Source organism: Leptonotus elevatus, chromosome 1 (assembly GCF_054856555.1).
Source record: "Leptonotus elevatus isolate MCC_2025b chromosome 1, RoL_Lele_1.0, whole genome shotgun sequence".
Lineage (NCBI taxonomy): Eukaryota > Metazoa > Chordata > Actinopteri > Syngnathiformes > Syngnathidae > Leptonotus > Leptonotus elevatus.
In genome coordinates this window covers 23,006,845-23,025,577 of record NC_141239.1, presented here as the reverse complement: position 1 = coordinate 23,025,577, position 18,733 = coordinate 23,006,845, and the positions used below count along the sequence as shown (strand labels likewise).

General features: G+C 37.8%; 2 protein-coding genes across 6 annotated transcripts in view; one reads left to right on the top strand and one right to left on the bottom strand.

The window, feature by feature from the left end:
• The first annotated feature begins 191 nt into the window (after window positions 1-191).
• Window positions 192-16,208, top strand: LOC147181277 (dynein, cytoplasmic 1, intermediate chain 2a-like). Of its 4 annotated transcripts, none has more exons than XM_086085353.1 (17): window positions 192-456; window positions 1,828-1,936; window positions 2,010-2,124; window positions 4,150-4,291; window positions 6,315-6,377; window positions 6,576-6,697; window positions 7,161-7,250; window positions 7,398-7,560; window positions 7,641-7,740; window positions 7,868-7,993; window positions 9,477-9,623; window positions 9,698-9,811; window positions 9,889-10,022; window positions 13,312-13,456; window positions 13,537-13,677; window positions 13,775-13,900; window positions 15,302-16,208. In XM_086085353.1, exons 2-17 carry the CDS (start codon window positions 1,829-1,831, stop codon window positions 15,401-15,403), a joined length of 1,938 nt encoding a protein of 645 aa, XP_085941479.1. In that variant the 5' UTR covers window positions 192-456; window position 1,828; the 3' UTR covers window positions 15,404-16,208. The 4 variants fall into 4 exon arrangements, with proteins under 4 accessions (XP_085941479.1, XP_085941485.1, XP_085941494.1 ...); XM_086085359.1 differs by having other exon boundaries at window positions 193-456; window positions 4,207-4,291; XM_086085368.1 differs by lacking the exon at window positions 6,315-6,377 and having other exon boundaries at window positions 193-456.
• LOC147181276 (electrogenic aspartate/glutamate antiporter SLC25A12, mitochondrial-like) overlaps window positions 15,746-18,733 on the bottom strand; it is an 18,000-nt gene continuing 15,012 nt past the window's right edge. For both annotated transcript variants that reach the window (XM_086085331.1, XM_086085340.1), the window contains exon 18: window positions 15,746-17,880. In XM_086085331.1, the coding sequence (XP_085941457.1) occupies window positions 17,673-17,880 (208 nt within the window). In that variant the 3' untranslated portion in view covers window positions 15,746-17,672. The remainder of the gene's footprint in view (window positions 17,881-18,733) is intronic.

Sequence of the window (18,733 nt, the reverse complement as noted above, 5' to 3'; positions counted from 1 at the left end):
TGTGGCAACAATTTAAGTATAATCATGTGCACGAAAAAAACCTTGTTCAATTTGGTAAGCAAATCGAGCGCACCTTTCCTAAATTAAGGTTGAGGTAAGATAAGTTAAAGGAAGAAAAGTGTGCTCGATATGCTTACCCATATGTCCAAATTGTTAATCGGAGGTCAAACCCACAAATTAGTATTTCTTGCGACACCTTTTTTCGTGTCCACACATTAGATTAGTATTATATTCCCGATTTTCCCTGTGTGGTTTGCGCCCGTAGATGGCAGTAATTACCAGTCTGTTTCATTCCAAGCGTCGACGAAGAGAGCAGTAGCGGCCGGGCGGCGTCTTCTTCCACTCCAGCTTCCAGCATCATCATCACCGCTCATCACTTCTTTTCTCTTCTCCTTCGGAAACAAGGCCAACCAAACCGAGCTGCTTTGACACTGGACTGTTTTACTTGGACGTCAGGTGTTTATACCCTTACGAAAATTTCCCTCGCATATGTTTTGGCGTCTTGAAACAAATGGGTGCGGTCGGTTGGTTTTCCGATGCTTTCTCGCAGGCCCTCTCGGAGTAGCATGCTAACCTAGACAGCTAGCTGCTTTTTCGGGATGTCAGTGTGGCTTTGAATTAGATTAAATCATGCTTGGCTGGTTCTCTAGTCGGTGGGAAACGTGTAGGTGACATGCTCAAGCGACTAAAACCTCACTTTTATTTTAATACAGCTTCAATTTGTTATTATAGTTTTTGTTGTTTACAGTTGTTTCGGACTGCGGGTGGAGCAGTGTTGAGCATCTTGGTTAGGTTACAACAGTGACGTAATAGATGGGCAAGAGTAGGGTTAGGACATAAACTATTTATGCGTTTTTGATTCTATGTTGGTGACACCGTTGTTAGTATGTTTAGCCGTCTTGGCTATTTTCAGATGGGTTTTAGTTGAGTTAAAAACAACGCCCAAACTCAGTCATGGGCACATATAAAGAGAACATTGTAATAAGCAGTTGTGCTCATATTAACAGTGTGACAGGCCCAGGGCCACTTCTTCCTTTTTTGGAATGCTTATGTCAGCACAGATATCGCATAAATACAGGTTTTGTTCTCTAATATGGAGGCCACATGTTCACATGTTTGTACTGAGCAGAGCTGCAAATATAAGGTTCTACATTGACAGTTCCTCAGCCGGGGCAACCCAAATTCAGTGATTCTCCTGTACAAATTTCATAAATAAATAAATACGTTGACATCAATGTTTTTTGTGTGTGTGCTCGCATTAAAAACACACACAAAAAATGGGTTGTTTTGTGGATCATTAATTTGTCCAATTTTTTGGGTTAAATTAATAATGGGTCAAATGGACCCAAGTGGGGTCAAGCCCTTTTTGACCCATCATTGGATTATTTTTGTTCCAACTGTTTTCAGACTTTAATATTTAAAGTAGCACTAAGGAGCTTTTCAACCTTAATAAAATATTTTCATAACTCTTCTGATGAAACATTAGCTTAAAACTAGTTGAATGGTACCTTTGCCGTGGCCTGAGGGGGTCTGTATCATTTTTATGGCACTAAGCAACTTTGAGGAGGATGGTAAGAACACTGCCACACAAAAAAACTACAAATGTGCTTACTGCTTTATGGCATACGTCACTTCCCCTTTTCCCCATTCGTTGACATTGAAGGCATAAATACTACAATATGCACAATAATTGCACTTTGTAAAACCAGTTTACATCTTTACAATGCATTCTCTTTTATTATATAAAATAATTGTATTATATTAAATAAAATGCCCTCTTTCAATTACTTATATAATTGATGAGAATATGCTGCCGTCTTCCCGCAGAATGTCTGACAAGAGTGAGCTGAAGGCCGAGCTAGAGAGGAAGAAACAGCGCATCGCCCAGATTCGAGAGGAGAAGAAGAGAAAAGAAGAGGAGAAGAAGAAGAAGGATGTTAGTCGCACTAACATAAAACCGAAAAAGATGTTGGAATTTTTCTTCTTGAACTTGTCCTTGTCCTCTACAGGGAGACTCAAAGCGTTCTGTGGAGGCGGGTTCCGAAGACTCCGACCTGGAGAAGAAGAGGAAGGAGGCCGAGGCTTTGCTGCAGAGTGTTGGCATCACCCCTGACATACAACACGGTGCATACTTTCATACACACATTAACACACGCAGCAACAGCATGCTCACCTTTTTTTCACTGCAGTGGTGCTTTGACTTACTAGTAAGGCTGAAATAATCGAATTGCATTTTTTTCTTCCGTATTACTATTGCGATTCTTTTTTTTTTCAAGGTCCTCTTAACATTATTTTTTTAAACAAAACACAAAAACACTCTGTATTACAATAAACAACATAAGATTTATTATACATAAATAGGGCTGGGCAATAAATCAAATACATTTGACTAATGGAACTGTTGAGAATTAGCTAAATCGTGAAATCGAGATGCATATAAATAATACACTCTTATGAATAGCTTTCTTTTTTTTGCACAAGCTATGAATGTTAATTTTACGATCAAATGTATTTAAAATCAGCATACAATATTGTTGTCTGAACTTTTTGATCAAGATTTATTTATGAATAGATGAAAACTTTAAATAAATGTTTGTTGGGTTTATTACTTTGATTAAAATAGATTAAAATCGTAATCATCCAGAATTAAAAAAAAAATTGAGATTTTTCTTTTTTGGCCATATCGCCCAGCCCTTTACATTAATATTTTTGTTTTATAGTTTACCACTAAAATAAAAGCAAATCAACCATGAATTAATATAAAAGACAGTTTTTAATCTCTTTCAATTAGAGCAGTTAAATTACTAAACACTACAACAACTTCACACGATTCTACCAAAGAAATGTGATGTAAATATAAGTCGGTAAACATAAGTCAGGTTATAATATTAATGCTAACAAATCTGTGGCTTTATCACGTTAATTTTTTTTTTTGAGTGTTCATACTGTCAACTGAAATCAACATCAACAGGTGGCAGTACAGGACAAAATGGCCGCCCCATGAGATGAATATAGAATGGATTTTTTTATATTCGTGTCACAATATTAATCAGAATACTGTGTTTTATTGCGGAGAATGTTTTTAATATTTATTTTTTTATTGTAATAATTCATATATAATATTTTTTTTCTACCCATTCACTGCCATTGACGGCTATAGACGTCAAAAATTCATTTTTAACTATTTCTATTAGTATTATTTAACAAGAGTATGAAAACCTAGAATTTTTTTTTATTGTAGATTTAGAACAGTTATAAAATGTGTGATCAATTGTAAGTTAACTAGTGAAGTCATGCGATTAATTATGATTACAAATTTGAATCGCCTGACGCCCCAAATTTTTAATAATGTTTTCTTTTCTTTCTTTTTTTCTATTAACGTCAAAAATTCATTAAAACTATTTCTATTAGTTTAACATTTTTTTCCACTTTTGTTAACAAGAGAATGAAAACCTAGATTTTTTTAAATTGTATATTTAGAACATATAAAATTTGTGATTAATCGTGAGTTAACTATTGAAATAATGCAATTAATTACAATTTAAAAAAAATAATCGCCTGTCACCCCTAATTTTTAATAATCTTTAATTTTTTTAAATTGTTTTATGAATTTATGGCAGTGAATGAGTTAATTAACTTCCACTTTAACATTTGACATTTTCAATAGTTATAATTATGGAATGATTTAACGATGCATAAATAAACTTGTACAGCGCATTGAAAGACAAATAAAACCTCACAATATTGAATAGCAAATATTAAAAAAGCAAGAATGTGTTGATTTCATCGTTATTATTTATGAAATAGTCCATAGTAGACTAGACACAGTCACGTAGTGGCCAACCTAGAACCCTGTTAAAGTCAAAGTACACTCTACATATATAACAGTATCCAGGATGGACTGCTTGATACGCTTTAACAATATCTAATTTTTCAGTTTGGTTATAAGTTGTGTTCACCTCTCTCACCTCACACATTATCTGACCATTTTGTGCATGACACCTAAGCCTGCCTATCATTTATGTTCATTCTCTCTTCTCTCTCCTATCTGTGTGTCCTTGTCTCGACCCTTTTGATGCATGCTTCACTCATCCTCTCGCCACTGCTACCCTTCACCCCTTCTCACTCCCACGCCCACTGGTCAAACAGCCACAGCTCAGCCCCTGAGGGTAGTAACAGAGGATACCTGTCTATTTCACTACCTAGTCCCCGCCCCCATGTCTCCCTCCAACAAATCAGTGGCCAGCGACGCAGGAAGCCAGGATTCCGGGGATGGGAACGCAGGACCGAGGTGTGTGCGCACATGCATGCCGTGTGTATTTGTGAGGACGAGTGAGATAACACAGACACTTCATTAGGTACAGCAAATGCACAATCCGACATTGTATTAAAGCAGAAGTCAAGTCAAAAATGGCCTTTGCAAGAATATGTTCATAGTCAAAGAAAATGTTTGACTTCACTTCTGCTTTAAGGCAGTAATGCATACTTCAATTGACAACCAGAACGGTGTTCATAAAAATATGCTTTCTATCGTGTTTACCTTATTTAGTAACATAACGCAACCTCTCTCAATCTAATTCAGGTCTATAACAGTAATGAACAAATTGAAATAACTTTCTGTTAATGTCACTTAAAACTTAGCATTCTCTTGTAATATTTGCTGCATTAATTTAACATTTTAATCTTTTTAAATAATTCATTTGGTAATTTATTGTAAATGGAATGACACAAGGTAAGCTATTAGTAAAATGAAAAATTTTGCATCATGAAGTACTTTTAGTTGAGAAATTCTACACAAATTAATCCGAACTAAACGCTAGCTATGGTCCGATTACCTGTTTGACGCTTTACTGTGATTTTAAAAAGTCATGGTTTCAATAACTGCCAATACTGGCTGTCACCGGTAATGAGTTCTTTTTTCTTTTCTTTTTTTTAGAGGAGTTCTATGTAGGGCACAATCTGATTAGCTGCTTGTAGAATTGAGCAACCTCTTTGAAGCTAATTACCTCCAATTAACTTTTCTTTTTCACCTTCTCGGCGATCAGAGAGGAGAGGAGGAGGAATGGGCACAGAGGAAGATTAGACGAAAGAGACACAGTTACAGTTACACAAATGCCTTCTAATTAATGTACATTGTCCTAAAATTAAAAACAAAAATGGTGCCAGCAAGAACTAGTTAGCTCCAAGGACAACATGATTTACCCATGGGTCTGTTCTAAAAATAGTGATGGGACACTGGGACTAAGAATTAAAACAGAAGAAGAATGTTAACATTGATTTGTTTATTTACATAAACCTAACATGGTGCATGTTTCTCAATGTACCAAATATTCAATATTTTGTTGAAAAATAAAATAGATTTTATTTTATTTTTTAACGTATTCACTGCCATTAACGGCTATAGACGTCAAAAATTAATTTGAACTATTTTTATTAGTTTAACATTTTTTCCCACTTTTGTTAACAAGTTAACAAGTCTATTTTTTTTTAAATACATTTTTGTTAACAGGAGTTTGTTAATCGCCTGACGCCCCTAAGTTTTAATTATCTTTTCTTAAATTAAAAAAAAAAGTTTATTATTTTATTTTATTTTTTAAAGAAAAGATTATAAAAAATTAGGGGCATCAGGCGATTACCAATTTTTACTCGTAATTAATCGCATGACTTCACTAGTTAACTAGTTAGTTAAATCATTCAAATGAATTTTTGACGTCTATAGCCGTCAATGGCAGCGGATGAGTTAATGGGGTAAAAATGTTGTTTTATTTACCAAAAAGAAAAAATGTTTTTTTTTTTATAGTGTGATACCGCAATATTTTTGCTCACGGCTGTCATATTGTCTGAATCTAATATCGTCACATGCCTACTAATAACATCGCAAAAATGAGAATGAATTAATGTACTTTATTTTATTATTTTTAATCATACATTTCAATGGTTTAAGTTTTCTAGTCCATCTACAAATGACCCGGCAATCTCCATTTTGAACAGCAATTGTGGCCCCTAGCACAAAAGTGTGCACACCCCTGCGGTACATAGTGCAAGCGTACCTAAAGTCGTGTCCAATGAGTGTCTATGACAAATGTTGACCTGCGTCCTCTTTGCCTCTTCACCGGCACGCTGATGTTTACTCGATTAACACGCACTTCTTCTCTCCCTTTCTTCCTTATCTCCTTTTTACTGTCTCCTCCATCTCAAACTCTTATCACATCTCACCCTTGACCTTGTTGGTTCGTCCCGCTGCTGTCCACGCGTCCTCTTTCTTCCGTCACTCTGTCTCTTGCTAACTCCGTCTGGTGGTTTGGCCCCTTAAGGACATTGCATTGGGATCCTGACCCCTCTACTCTGCAACTCCACTCCGACTCTGAGCTGATGGGGTACTGCTCCTCCTCTCACCTCCTGTAGCTACCAGCTTTAATTAGCTTCTCGAGTTTCATCTCTAAAGTGTCCAAATATGTTTTGAGTGTTAGTAATATGTCTGTTAGCCCTCATCATCATGTCTCCTCTCATCTCAAGTTTCTCTTACGCTGCAGTTTTGCTTATATGTTTATGTCTGATGTGATGCCTCTATGCAGGCGTGGGGCTGTGAGGCTCACCATGTCTAAAGTCACCCAAGTGGACATTGTCCCCAAAGAAATGGTGTCCTACTCAAAAGAAACCCAGACCCCCACCGAGGCTCACACAGATCAAAAAGCAGGTAAGCGAGCACACTAAGCTCCCTCCTCCCCCATAAAACGAGCTCAACATTGTGTGTAGGTGACACAAAATGGCGGCAAAGCAACCCATGTTACATAAACAACAGCCCTCACGTGACACTCAAACACACTAGTTAGCATGCTAGCCTAGCCATGGGCTGTTGTTATTAGCTGAACCAAGAGAGAAGCAGAAACGTATTTACTTTTCAAGGTGCATGAGGTGCGTTCAAGGACCGTCAACAAAACAGGACATCTCAAAAAGCACTATCAAGGAATTAAACCCAACAACACCAATATTCCACCAGGTGGCGCTAAAGTAAACATTTGATCAAATAGATGAGATTTTAAAGCAAATTAGGTTAAAGGGAGGAAAGGTTCTGAATTTTTGTGTGTGAAATTGTGACTATGCGGGGGTTCGCAGTATTCTTTAAATTATTTTCTGTGTGTATTTTGTGTTCTCTGCAGATGAGGATGAAGATGATGAGATAAGTGCGCCCCCACCAACAGAGGACGCTCAGGAGGAGAAGGAAGACCAGGGTGACCAACATGAGGAAGGTAAGGATGTTTTGTCACATCACACCATCAGACCAAATCAAATCAAATCAGGTGTGCTTGTATGAAGGTGTATGCAAATCCAAATTGTGACCTGGAAAAGTATTACAAGTACAATGATACTCCAAATGTTGTCCTCTGTATGTGTAGATACCCCCAAAGAGCTAACAGAAGAAGAGAAGCTGCAGGTGCTGCACTCCGAGGACTTCCTGGCCTTTTTCGAACGAGGCAGCAGGATTGTGGAGCGGGCGCTGTCCGAGCAGGTGGACGTCTGCTTTGACTACAGCGGGCGAGATCTGGAGGACAAGGAGGGGTCAGGCCCATTCAGGGAAAAGAGAGAGGGAGAGAGAAAAATGGCCAGGCAGGACCCTCAATGTATTCTGTCTTGTTCAGGGACCTGCAGGCGGGCGCCAAGCTGGTTCTCAACAGACAATTTGCAGATGAACGCTGGACCAAAAACAGAGTGGTCACCTGTCTGGACTGGTCTCCTCAGGTGGGTTTTTACAAAACGCATCAACAAACAGGTGAACACAACAGCAAAGAAAAAACAACAACTTTTGGGGCTTTTACTATACTTAGTTGTAAGATGCTTACCTAATGAGGTGATTGTGTTCCACCAGTACCCCGAGCTGCTTGTGGCCTCCTACAACAACAATGAGGACTCTCCTCATGAGCCTGATGGAGTCGCATTGGTCTGGAACATGAAATACAAAAAGAACACGCCGGAGTACATCTTCCACTGCCAGGTAAGACTGTTAAATAATGTAGCGTACATCTAGTAATGTTGACCATGAAGCTCAACTATCACACACCAAATTGAATAACATAATTTTTTTTGCTTTTTGTTTTCTTGAAGAAAATCTATTCAATTATGATATTGAAAATGTATTAAATTAATTTTAAAAATACAACTTTATTCTCATTATATTACACCTCTTATTCAGGAAAGATGCTTTTATTTTCTTTAAAGAAAAAGAGAGGAAAATATTCTTGGAAAAATATGCCTTTTGTTCTTAAAAGAAGGTTTTTATTCCTGTAATTAGCAATTAGCAATGCGACAGGAATTCCCCAAAATTCAAATCTATCAAAATTGCAAGTCTAATTGAGAGGGGCGGAGAGAAGCATTCAGGAAGAATTTTGATTTTTTTTTTTTTTTATGTGGGGAAAAAATGACCTTTTTTGGGAATGCCCACTTTGTGTCTGTTGAAAATGTGGTCAGAAAAGAAACTTCAAAATATAGTAAAAACAGTCTAACTTTATTTGGATTGAATCACAGATTTGAGTCATGGACCGAATTGTCTTTTGGATCAGCAAAATAAATAAATAGAAAATCGTCTTAATTTATTTTATAAAATTATTTTGTCAAAAAAAATGTATACATCAATTTTAGGAACACATCTTTAACTGCATTATAAGTGCACTTAAAGCTGTTTTCCTAAATCCTAAATGGCTATATTAGACATTTTGAGTTGAATGTTTTTTGTTTTTTTTATTATTATATCATGGGCAAAAGTGTTTTATAAAATACATGAAGACAAAGTACTATTTCTCTTGTGTGTGTTTTTTAATAATGAAAAAGACCTCAAAGTGCAATTTAAGCCGCATTCCTCTCCTTTAAACATGGAGAGTGAATTACAAATTAGTCGAATATTGAACAAGAAGTAAAGAAAACAAGCCAAGCAACAGCAGCTGTCGAACTACTTTTGCCAGCCGGTCACTCCTTGCTAATGCTAACAGCTAGCTGCTAGCCACTAACGCCGGACAATTGTGCCATATCACACAATGACGGCCAAATTGACTAGCGGTTTCTTAGCATTCTAAATTAGCGATTGAATATGATTTCGGGATGGCGTCGTGTAGATGTTGGTCGCAATTATGTAATGTCAACAAAAACTGCAATTTGGCAAGTTGAAACGTCAAAATGGTAAACTAGCACCACGCTGGCCAACTTCAAAGTAAAAGTCTACTGATTGGTTTTGAACTTATTTCTTATGAAGATACTAATTTTGTTCTTAAAATAAAGCTGACTGTTTATGCAGAGATGTCATTTTTATCCATTATGTAACAATCATCTCAGGGCTTCTCATTTTATTGACTGGTCCTCATACGTTGTCAGGCACATTTTTAAATACTTAGTAAAAATGTATTGAAAATAGTTTTTGAACAAGCTACAACTTATATAGTTACTATTCTCAATAAAACCTGATTATTTTGTTTTCCTTTCTTCAGTCTGAGGTGATGTCAGCCGGCTTTGCCAAGTTTCACCCCAACCTGGTTGTTGGCGGCACCTACTCGGGGCAGATTGTCTTGTGGGACAACCGCAGCAACAAGCGAACCCCCGTCCAGAGAACCCCGCTGTCTGCTGCTGCGCACACTGTAATGCTCCGCCGCTCACCTCGTACCAACACACACTCACTCCACTGGCTTCTTGATCAATCGTTGTGTCGCAGCATCCGGTTTACTGCGTGAACGTGGTGGGAACGCAGAACGCCAACAATTTGATCAGCATCTCCACAGACGGCAAGATGTGCTCGTGGAGTCTGGACATGTTGTCTCAGCCGCAGGTACGAGCGTAACTTGTCCTCGTTGAGATGCGCACGAGATGCTTGGCGAGAATCTTTTTGGCGTTTCCGCCCGACAGGACAGTTTGGAGCTGGTGTTCAAGCAGAGCAAGGCGGTGGCTGTCACTTCCATGGCCTTCCCGTTAGGTGACGTCAACAACTTTGTAGTGGGCAGTGAGGACGGCTCCGTCTATACCGCTTGTCGCCATGGAAGGTGACCTGTCATAACAACTTGGATTGATTTAATTTATTTGGGCTGCACTGCTTCCAATACGTGTAGGTTGATGTTGGATTTTTTATTTTTTATTTTTGGTCCAATCAGATTTCAGCTTCTATGTGTTGCCATGTCAATCTATTCTTCCTTGGGCCTTCAGAGTCATTTAAACTAGTATTAACATTGTTAACATTATTAGTCATCACGGGGCCACGAAGTCGGCATTTTTATGTCCTCTGATTGGTTGGTCAGAGCAAAACTGACCAGCCAGTTTCAACTAGCTAATGTAGTCAAAATCAGTCCTGAACTAATAGGGCTGGATTTAATAAATCCCATAAATTCATGTGATATAATTTTATTTAAAGGCCTTTTGGGGGGGTGGTATCTTGACATATTCCTAAAACTTAGTTACAAAAGTTTTTGCACTTAAATCTTCAAAAAAAAAAAAATTACAATTATTTACATAAAATAAAAATGAAATATTAGATAAAATATATATATAATATAAATATAAACTAGAAATATATCCAACATAAAAATTGGTACTACGTGAAATCCTTACCTGAATTGAAAATCAATTAATTTGAATCGTGAATTGAATTGAATGGAGTTTGGAAATCTCAATCATTCGATACCCAGCCCTATTAACGGACTTGTAATTAGTTAAAAAGATCGTTGAGTCAAGTACCTGCCTTTAACTTCTGCTCTCACAGGTGAGCATAACTTTTGGTAATTTATTTTATTTTATTTATTTATTTGATAAATAGCAATTCTGGATGGCCCCAGATTATGTACATGCCACAGTTGCATGCTGTCTTATTGCGTTTTTTTTTTTAGTGCTATCAAAGTTAAAGTGTTAACTAATGAATTAATCACAACAAATTATCGCATTAATCATGTATTAACGCCGATCAATCACACTATAAATTTTGAACGCCGATCATCCTTTAGCTGATGTTATATTAAAGGTAGCACAGGTTGTATTTGAGCAATAAACATAAGCATTTAATAAATGTTTGCGTATGACATTTAGAATATTTGTTCATGTCAAACTATTGAGGTCATTCTTTTCCCCATTTTGAATTATGCAAGTAATGAATTGATTAAGAAAAGAAGAGGATGAGCGTGTGCAGTGGACGTCCTCATAACATTAAATGTTGAAAGAGTTAACACATAACAGGTGCACTTCAAATTTGGCAGGCAAAAAATGTTAATAATAAGCCTTTTTAATTAAATGATTAATCATGATTAATCAAAATTCAAAAATGTGATTAATCTGATAAAAAAATTGTTGTAGTAGCCGTATTTCTTTTTTATAGTGTTGATTATGATATAAGTTTCTATTAGGAATGGGAGAGTGCTGTTTTTCAGTATCAGTATCGCGCCGATACCGGCCTTAATTCGATGTATCTGGTACTCATGAAGGATGCCAATACCAGCCACTGATACTTAACCCAATAAGGCCTAAATCGCCTGGCAAAACATGTCTTTAAAACCTATGTGTGACTTTACAGTCACCCCCCCAAAAAATTTAGTTTTCTTGGAAATTCAACAATAGTAAATCTCATTCACTGCCATTGACGGGCATAGACGTCAAAAATTCTTTCTATTAGTTTTACATTTTTTTCCACTTTTGTTAACAAGAGTATAAAAACCTAGATTTTTTTTATTGTACATTTAGAACAGATATAACATTTGTGATTAAGTGAGAGTTTAACTATTGAAGTCATGCAATTAATAACAATCAAAAAATTTAATCGTCTGACGCCCCTAATTTTGAATAATCTTTTTTTTATTTTATTATGGGCATCAGGCAATTACATTTTTTGATTGTAATTAATCACATGACTTCACTAGTTAACTCATAAATTAATCACGAATTAATATGTTCTAAATGTACAATAAAAAAAATTCTAGGTTTTCATACTCTTGTTAACAAAAGTGGGAAAAAAATGTGAAACTAATAGAAATAGTTCCAATGAATTTTAGACGTCTATAGCCGTCAATGGCAGTGAATAAGTTAAAAAATAATTGATATCTCATCTCCTGAAGCAGATAGAAACATAATTCCAATAACATTTCAGAGATTACACATGTGGCGTTCACACAAACATAAGTTTATTATTATAAACCTTCAATATGTTAAAAAAAAAAAAAAAAAAGAAACAAACAAATGTCTCATCTGCGGGTATATTTACCTTCAACACTGGAGCGCAGTTGTAATAACCGCTGGGATCGGGGGAATTTATTCATCGTCCATTCCGTTACAAAGCCGTTTTCAACATCCTCATTGTCTACAAACGTATTTCGTAACAATATGCCACTGTTGACTGGTTACACCCATTCGAATACCTCCCGCGCCACGAATCTACGTCAGCCATAAATGCTCGAATACAATTCCAGGACATACTTCGAGGCCCACGTCACACTATCGTGTATATTCGGATGCATTTCATCGGCTAATAGACCAAGAATTGCTCAAAACAAAACAAAATGACGTATTCTGCTTTCACGGCTTTTAAGTCAGAAGAGCGCTGGGGCGCTCCCGCCTTTAACGGTAGAAACGCGTTTGCACGCTCCCGGCCTTAACTCATTCACTGCCATTAACGATTATAAACGTCAAAAAATCTTTTAAATTATTTCTATCAGTTTAACAAAAAACATTCTACTTTTGTTAACAAGAGTATGAAAACCTAGATTTTTTTTTATTGTTTATTTAGAACAGATATCAAATTTGACGCTCATAATTTTTAATAATCAACTCATCAGGCGATTCAAATATTTAATTGTAATTAATCGCATTACTTCACTAGTTAACTCACGATTAACCACACATTTTAAATCTGTTTTAAATGTACAATATTTTTTTTATTGTACATTCAAATCTTGTTAACAAAAATGAAAAAAAAGTTAAACTAATAGAAATAGTTCAAATAAGTTTTTGACGTTTATAGCCGTCAATGGCAGTGAATTAATGGGTTAAGGCAAAAAATAAAAACGATATGAAATAGGTCATCCTTGCCAGTAGTTGGTGCTATAATGCCGCCATTTGAAACCTTTGATAAGTAATCATGAGAAAGACAGAAAAAATCTTCATTCATTAGGAATGAAGACTTTTTCTGTAATTAATGTGTTAATTGAAATTTGATGGTATCTGTACTTGCATTTGATGAAATACTCGTACTGGTATTGGTAAAAAAAAAAGAAAAGAAAAAAAGTTGTGGCAGATAAAGTCTGAAGGCTGAACTGCTTGGTGGACTGATTGTGTGCTGTTGTGTGCGCCTTTCAGTAAAGCGGGCATCACGGAGGTGTTCGAGGGCCACCACGGTCCTGTGACGGGTTTGAGCTGTCATACCGCAGCGGGACCTGTCGACTTCTCGCATCTCTTCATCTCCTCTTCTTTCGACTGGACCGTCAAACTGTGGAGCACCAAGGTGACACTCAGCTAGCTAGCCTCTCTACATCGCACCTTTTGTTTTTTGGGGCGGAATAGCGATCAATTCCCTCCATACAGAGCACCCGGCCGCTGTACTCCTTTGAAGATAGTTGCGACTACGTGTACGACGCCATGTGGTCACCAACGCACCCTGCACTGTTCGCTTGCGTGGACCTCGCTGGTCGTCTGGACTTGTGGAACCTCAACAATGACACGGAGGTACGCCCTGTCGATTAAAAAATATATATAAATAATAATAATTATGCGGAGGCTTGAAGTGATCTTCTCACAGTAGCACCGCTTGGCTGTTGCTCAGGTTCCCACCGCCAGCGTGTATGTGGAAGGGGCTCCAGCGCTGAACCGCGTGCGATGGGCTCACTCGGGAAAAGAAATCGCCACCGGAGACTCTGAGGGGCAAGTGCAGGTGTACGATGTGGGCGAGGTGAGTGAAAGCAGACGACAAATCAGCACATTTCAAATGTGCTTTGTTCGCCGGAAATGAGAAAAGGACTCACAGAGCTACAAATTGAAGGGAAAAAAAAGTGAGGGTGTCAAAATTAGTGAGTTAATTAAAAAAAAATTTTTTTAATGCACTATTAACTCATTCACTGCCATTGACGGCTATAGACGTCAAAAAATCTTTTGAACAATTTATGAGTTTAACATTTTTTTCCACTTTTGTTAATAATAGTATGAAAACCTAGAAAAAAATATATTGTACATTTAGAACAGATATAACATTTTTGATTAATCGCGAGTTAACTATTGAAGTCATGTGATTAATTACAATTAAAAATTTTAATCTCCTGACTTTTTCCAGAAAAAATAATATTTAAAAAAATGTCTAGGTTTTCATTCTTATTAACCCCCTTTTTTTTTCTTTTTTTTTAACTAATAGAAATAGTTCAAATAAATTTTTGACGTTTATAGGCGTCAATGGCAGTGAATGAGTTAATGACCGCCCCTTACTTGGAAAGCCTGAACTGGGTGAATTCCAGTCACAACGCAGTGACATGTCCACGTCCAAATTTAGCAGTAATAAATGTAATAAATAATGCATCTATTTGTGGAGACTGGGGTCAAGTTGTATTTTACAATTTTAAAAATGTGCAGAATTTCACAAGCATGTTAAAGATTAGATAGCTCTTAATACGAAAACAAAAATGCACTGAGCTGTCACAAATGCAATTATGTCATCTAGCGGCAGAAAAATGACCAACGCAAATCAATATCACATTTGTTTTTCACAGTACAGTTCATCTTTAATTTTAACTCAATTTTATGAATTATTTTGAAATGATTGCATCAATGACTAAAAGATGCAGCCATATTTCTGAGTTTAACATTTTTCCCCACTTTTATGTTAACAAGAATATGAAAACCTAGAAAAAATATTTTATTCAACATTTTATTGTACATTTTGAACAGATTTAAAAGTTAACTATTGAAATCATGCGATTCATTGCGATTAAAAAATGTAATCGCCTGACACCCCTAAAAACGTATTCAGAAATGTACTTCCGTTTAAAATTAATACAAAATATTTACTGTCAATAGAACTAGAGTGCCACAAGGGGGCAGTCTAATACAGACACAAACAAAGAGTTTCACAACTAAGCAACTCCGTAAACTGCAGTAATGAGTCATTTGTTACAGGGATAAAGTCCATATCCCTTTTTTCGTCTTCAAATATCTGTTGCTTAAAGGGTTAGAACTCCTCAACATTGATGCTAGTTTCATTAGCCTGTCAATGGAGTTTTGCATTTTGTGTTAGCCGTAAGCTAGTGACCTTTTCTAAAGCAAAGTTGTCAGATGTTTTTCATAGTCTTTCACCTTTTCCCAGCAAATCTGCGTGCCCAAAGCCGACGAGTGGACGCGCTTCGTCAGGACTCTGGCCGACATCAACGAGAACCGAGACGAAGCCGAGGAGCTCGCCAACGTTTGACGACACAAACGCCCCTCCCCCACCCCGCCCCCCTGTACACTACATCACACTAGCGAAGTTTTGCCGTCCAGCTTCGTCTTCCCACTTCTTAGATCCTGACTCAGCCTGGAGATACGTGCAGTGTTAGATTATAATAGACCAATTTTGATGTTTGTAGATATTGATACATTTTGAGTGCAATTTTGGGCGTCAAATGCTCGAGAACAAAAATCAAGCATGGAAAACTGTTCAACAAAACACTGTCATGTAAATTTGGAACCTTGAACATTCCAAGGTTTCACCGATTGCTCTAAAGGCCTCAATCAATATGCAAATCTTTGTACTTGCACCTTTATACTAATATTTTATTTTGTTTTTCCCAAAACATGTTTTATTTTATATTTTCGCAACACACTGTCCAAGACAGTTTTGCATTTTAACCACTTCACTATTTAATATTTATTCCGGTGCTTGCACTTATTTAAAACAGAACGTGTATTCTTTCTAATGCTGCTTTGTACCTAATCCTGCGTAGCACACACAATTAGCACTTCAAGCTTTTTGACCTGTAAAACTTTTCAGGCCTCAACTTTGAACAGCTATCATTTACTGTGTGTCATGCCTTGTTTCAAGAACAGTATTCTAATTTTTAATATCAAAATGAATTTTGATGAAGGTGTAACCCAGAAGTCATTTTTATAGCTACTCTACCGTCCAACTCTTCCTTCTGTCCATGTACTTGTTTGTCCACCTAGTGTTCCTCAATGTCATCGACAGTACTTTGAGACTTTTACTTGTCAATTAAAAACGACAATGAAAAAATGGCTACCTGGATGTTATTCCCATGTTTATACTTGAGAAAATGTTTTATTTAAAAGCTTGCAGTGGCTGGAATATTTTCCATTTGGTTGTCGCTGGTCTTTTCCAGGACGCAACAACGGGGCGCTCTAAAGTGGGCCACGCCAGCGTACTATCCAAAAGGAGGAAGCATTTTCAAGGCGTCGCAAGCTAACTGCACATCAAAATTGCATCGGGCGCAATCGGAATAAAACTCCCAAAGTCTGTATTTGTAAAATTAAAACCACATGGATGATTTATTTCAATAAAATGACTGAATTTATAAGCATATAATTCAATAATAACCTAATTTCATGAATGCAAAGGTCTGTACACCAGTAAGCCTGACTCTCAAAGATCCCCTCTTGCCGTGACATCGCAATAAGCACACTATGCATCAATGGATGTCACCTCGTAACAGTTCTGTCGCAGCAGTTTTACAATATGTACAGTACTACATTATGCATACTGCATGTTGCGCTGTCCTAAGCATCACTTTTACAATATGTACAATATTCATCCTCCTGGGAGTGTCGCCCCACACACAACTAGGGTTGCAAAATTCCAGAATTTTTCTGTTTGAAACTCGACATGGGAATAAACCAGGAGTTTAAAAAATATGTTGGCTCTTAACTCATTCACTGCCATTGACGGCTATAGACGTCAAAAATTAATTTGAACTATTTCTATTAGTTCCAAAAATGTTCAACTTTTAATTAATTAATTAATCACATGACTTTACTAGTTAACTCACGATTAATCACAAATTTTATATCTGTTATAAATGTAAAAAAAAAGAAAATTCTAGGTTTTCATACTCTTGTTAAAAGAAAAAAATGTTAAGTTAATAGAAATAGTTCAAATGAATTTTTGACGTCTATAGCCGTCAATGGCAGTGAATGAGTTAATAGGTAACTTCAATTTTCATTTTAGCATAGTGACACCTCTTTAGTGCCCCAACTTCTATATTGCATCTGAAAAAGTCTCATAGCTAAAAAAAAAGTTTCCCCCCTCCCTTGCAACCCTACACACAACACACAGCTACCAAGCGAATCACTTTCTATGCCCCAGCCCGACTCGCAAAGAGTATCAGACGAAAACAAAACAAAACAAAAATCATAGCTACTCGTGATAGTGGCATAAGGCTGTTTGTATGAATTCTGGAGTGAGTGATGGAGATTCCAGGAGTGAACCGTCACTAAAAACGCTAAAGTGCTGAAAGTCTGCACAGCGACCAGTTGCTGCTCCACGATTGGCTGGGCAGTGACCACGTTCATCACACACAAGCTGCTGTTCTGGAATCTACGCCCACCCCCACCTCCCCGCTGATTTGGGGTACACTGAAACTGAGGCTGTGTTTTTCTGCTTTTCTTGTAAATATCTTCATGCCCGACTCCTGGAGGAGGATGATGACGGAGGGGATGGAGAAGCGATATGAACGCTCACATCGTCCCTAAGGGGACTGAGCAGGAGCGACGGGCTCCGGGGGGTGGATGGACACCACGCCCGAGGATTTGAATTTGGGAAGGTGGAGGCCGAACTTGTTCTCCACTCCGGCGAAGGTGGCGGCGGCCAGACGGTAGCCTCCCACGTGATCGGCGTTGATGGGAGGGAGCTCCGAGATGCGAGACTTGGGTGTGGGCTCGGATCCCGACGGGCGACTGCAAGGGAGGACCACAAAAAAAAAAAACATTTCCAGCAAATTCGACATAATGAATCGGCGTCGGGCGCATTGGATCACTGTGATTGGCTGTTAGCTAGCGAATGAGCGCACGGGGCAAGAAGAGCAAGTGACAACGCGGATAAACAGTACTCAACTCAACATTGTTTTGAGGATATGATCATATTTCAGCATGATTTGGGCAAGAAGTCGTTTAAAATTGTATTTTGCTAAATAGACATTGTTTGCATTTAAATTAGTTTTTTAAATGGTCGCCGTTCCTCCACTTTGGCCCGACGTCCCCGGAGCGTCCAAGTAAGCACAGCCAGGCGGTAGTAATTCAATCATAGCGGTGGACTCACCAGTGGCAGTCCAGGTCTCCGTCAGGCAGAGGAAATCCAAGTTGTTGGAAAGGAAAAACTCCCTCAAAATAAACGTTTATTTATCAATGACAGAGCGATCCTTCCGTCCGGCGGTCTCGAGGAAGCTCCTTCAGAAGCTAACCCTAACCTTCGGGAACAAAACTTGTGCCAGCGCCCGTTTTCACTGCACTAGATGGTCGCCGCGTTTACCCCGGCGTCGCTGTCAACACCGGTATGAGTTGTTTACGTGTTTATATCCCGCCCCCATAAAGAGGTTCCCGGTTGCCTTTAGGAATAATGACTACCGCCGCCGATGGTAGGGAGGGGAATTACTTCTCGTGCATGCGCTGAAGGTACGTAATAGTCTGTGTCAGTGCGGTGTGTATTTACAAGGGGTGGGGGAATCTTTGAATGTCTCACAATTCGATTTCGACTTTTCGGTCTGCGATTGGATTCAGAATAAATTTTCGATTAAGAATGATTTTTGATTCT

Excerpts from the sequence above, each read along its gene's own strand:
- LOC147181277 (XM_086085353.1), top strand. The coding sequence starts at position 1,829 with ATGTCTGACAAGAGTGAGCTGAAGGCCGAGCTAGAGAGGAAGAAACAG. Across the intron at positions 7,561-7,640 it reads GATCTGGAGGACAAGGAGGG|GGACCTGCAGGCGGGCGCCA; the intron begins GTCAGGCCCATT and ends TGTCTTGTTCAG. Across the intron at positions 13,457-13,536 it reads TCAAACTGTGGAGCACCAAG|AGCACCCGGCCGCTGTACTC; the intron begins GTGACACTCAGC and ends CCCTCCATACAG.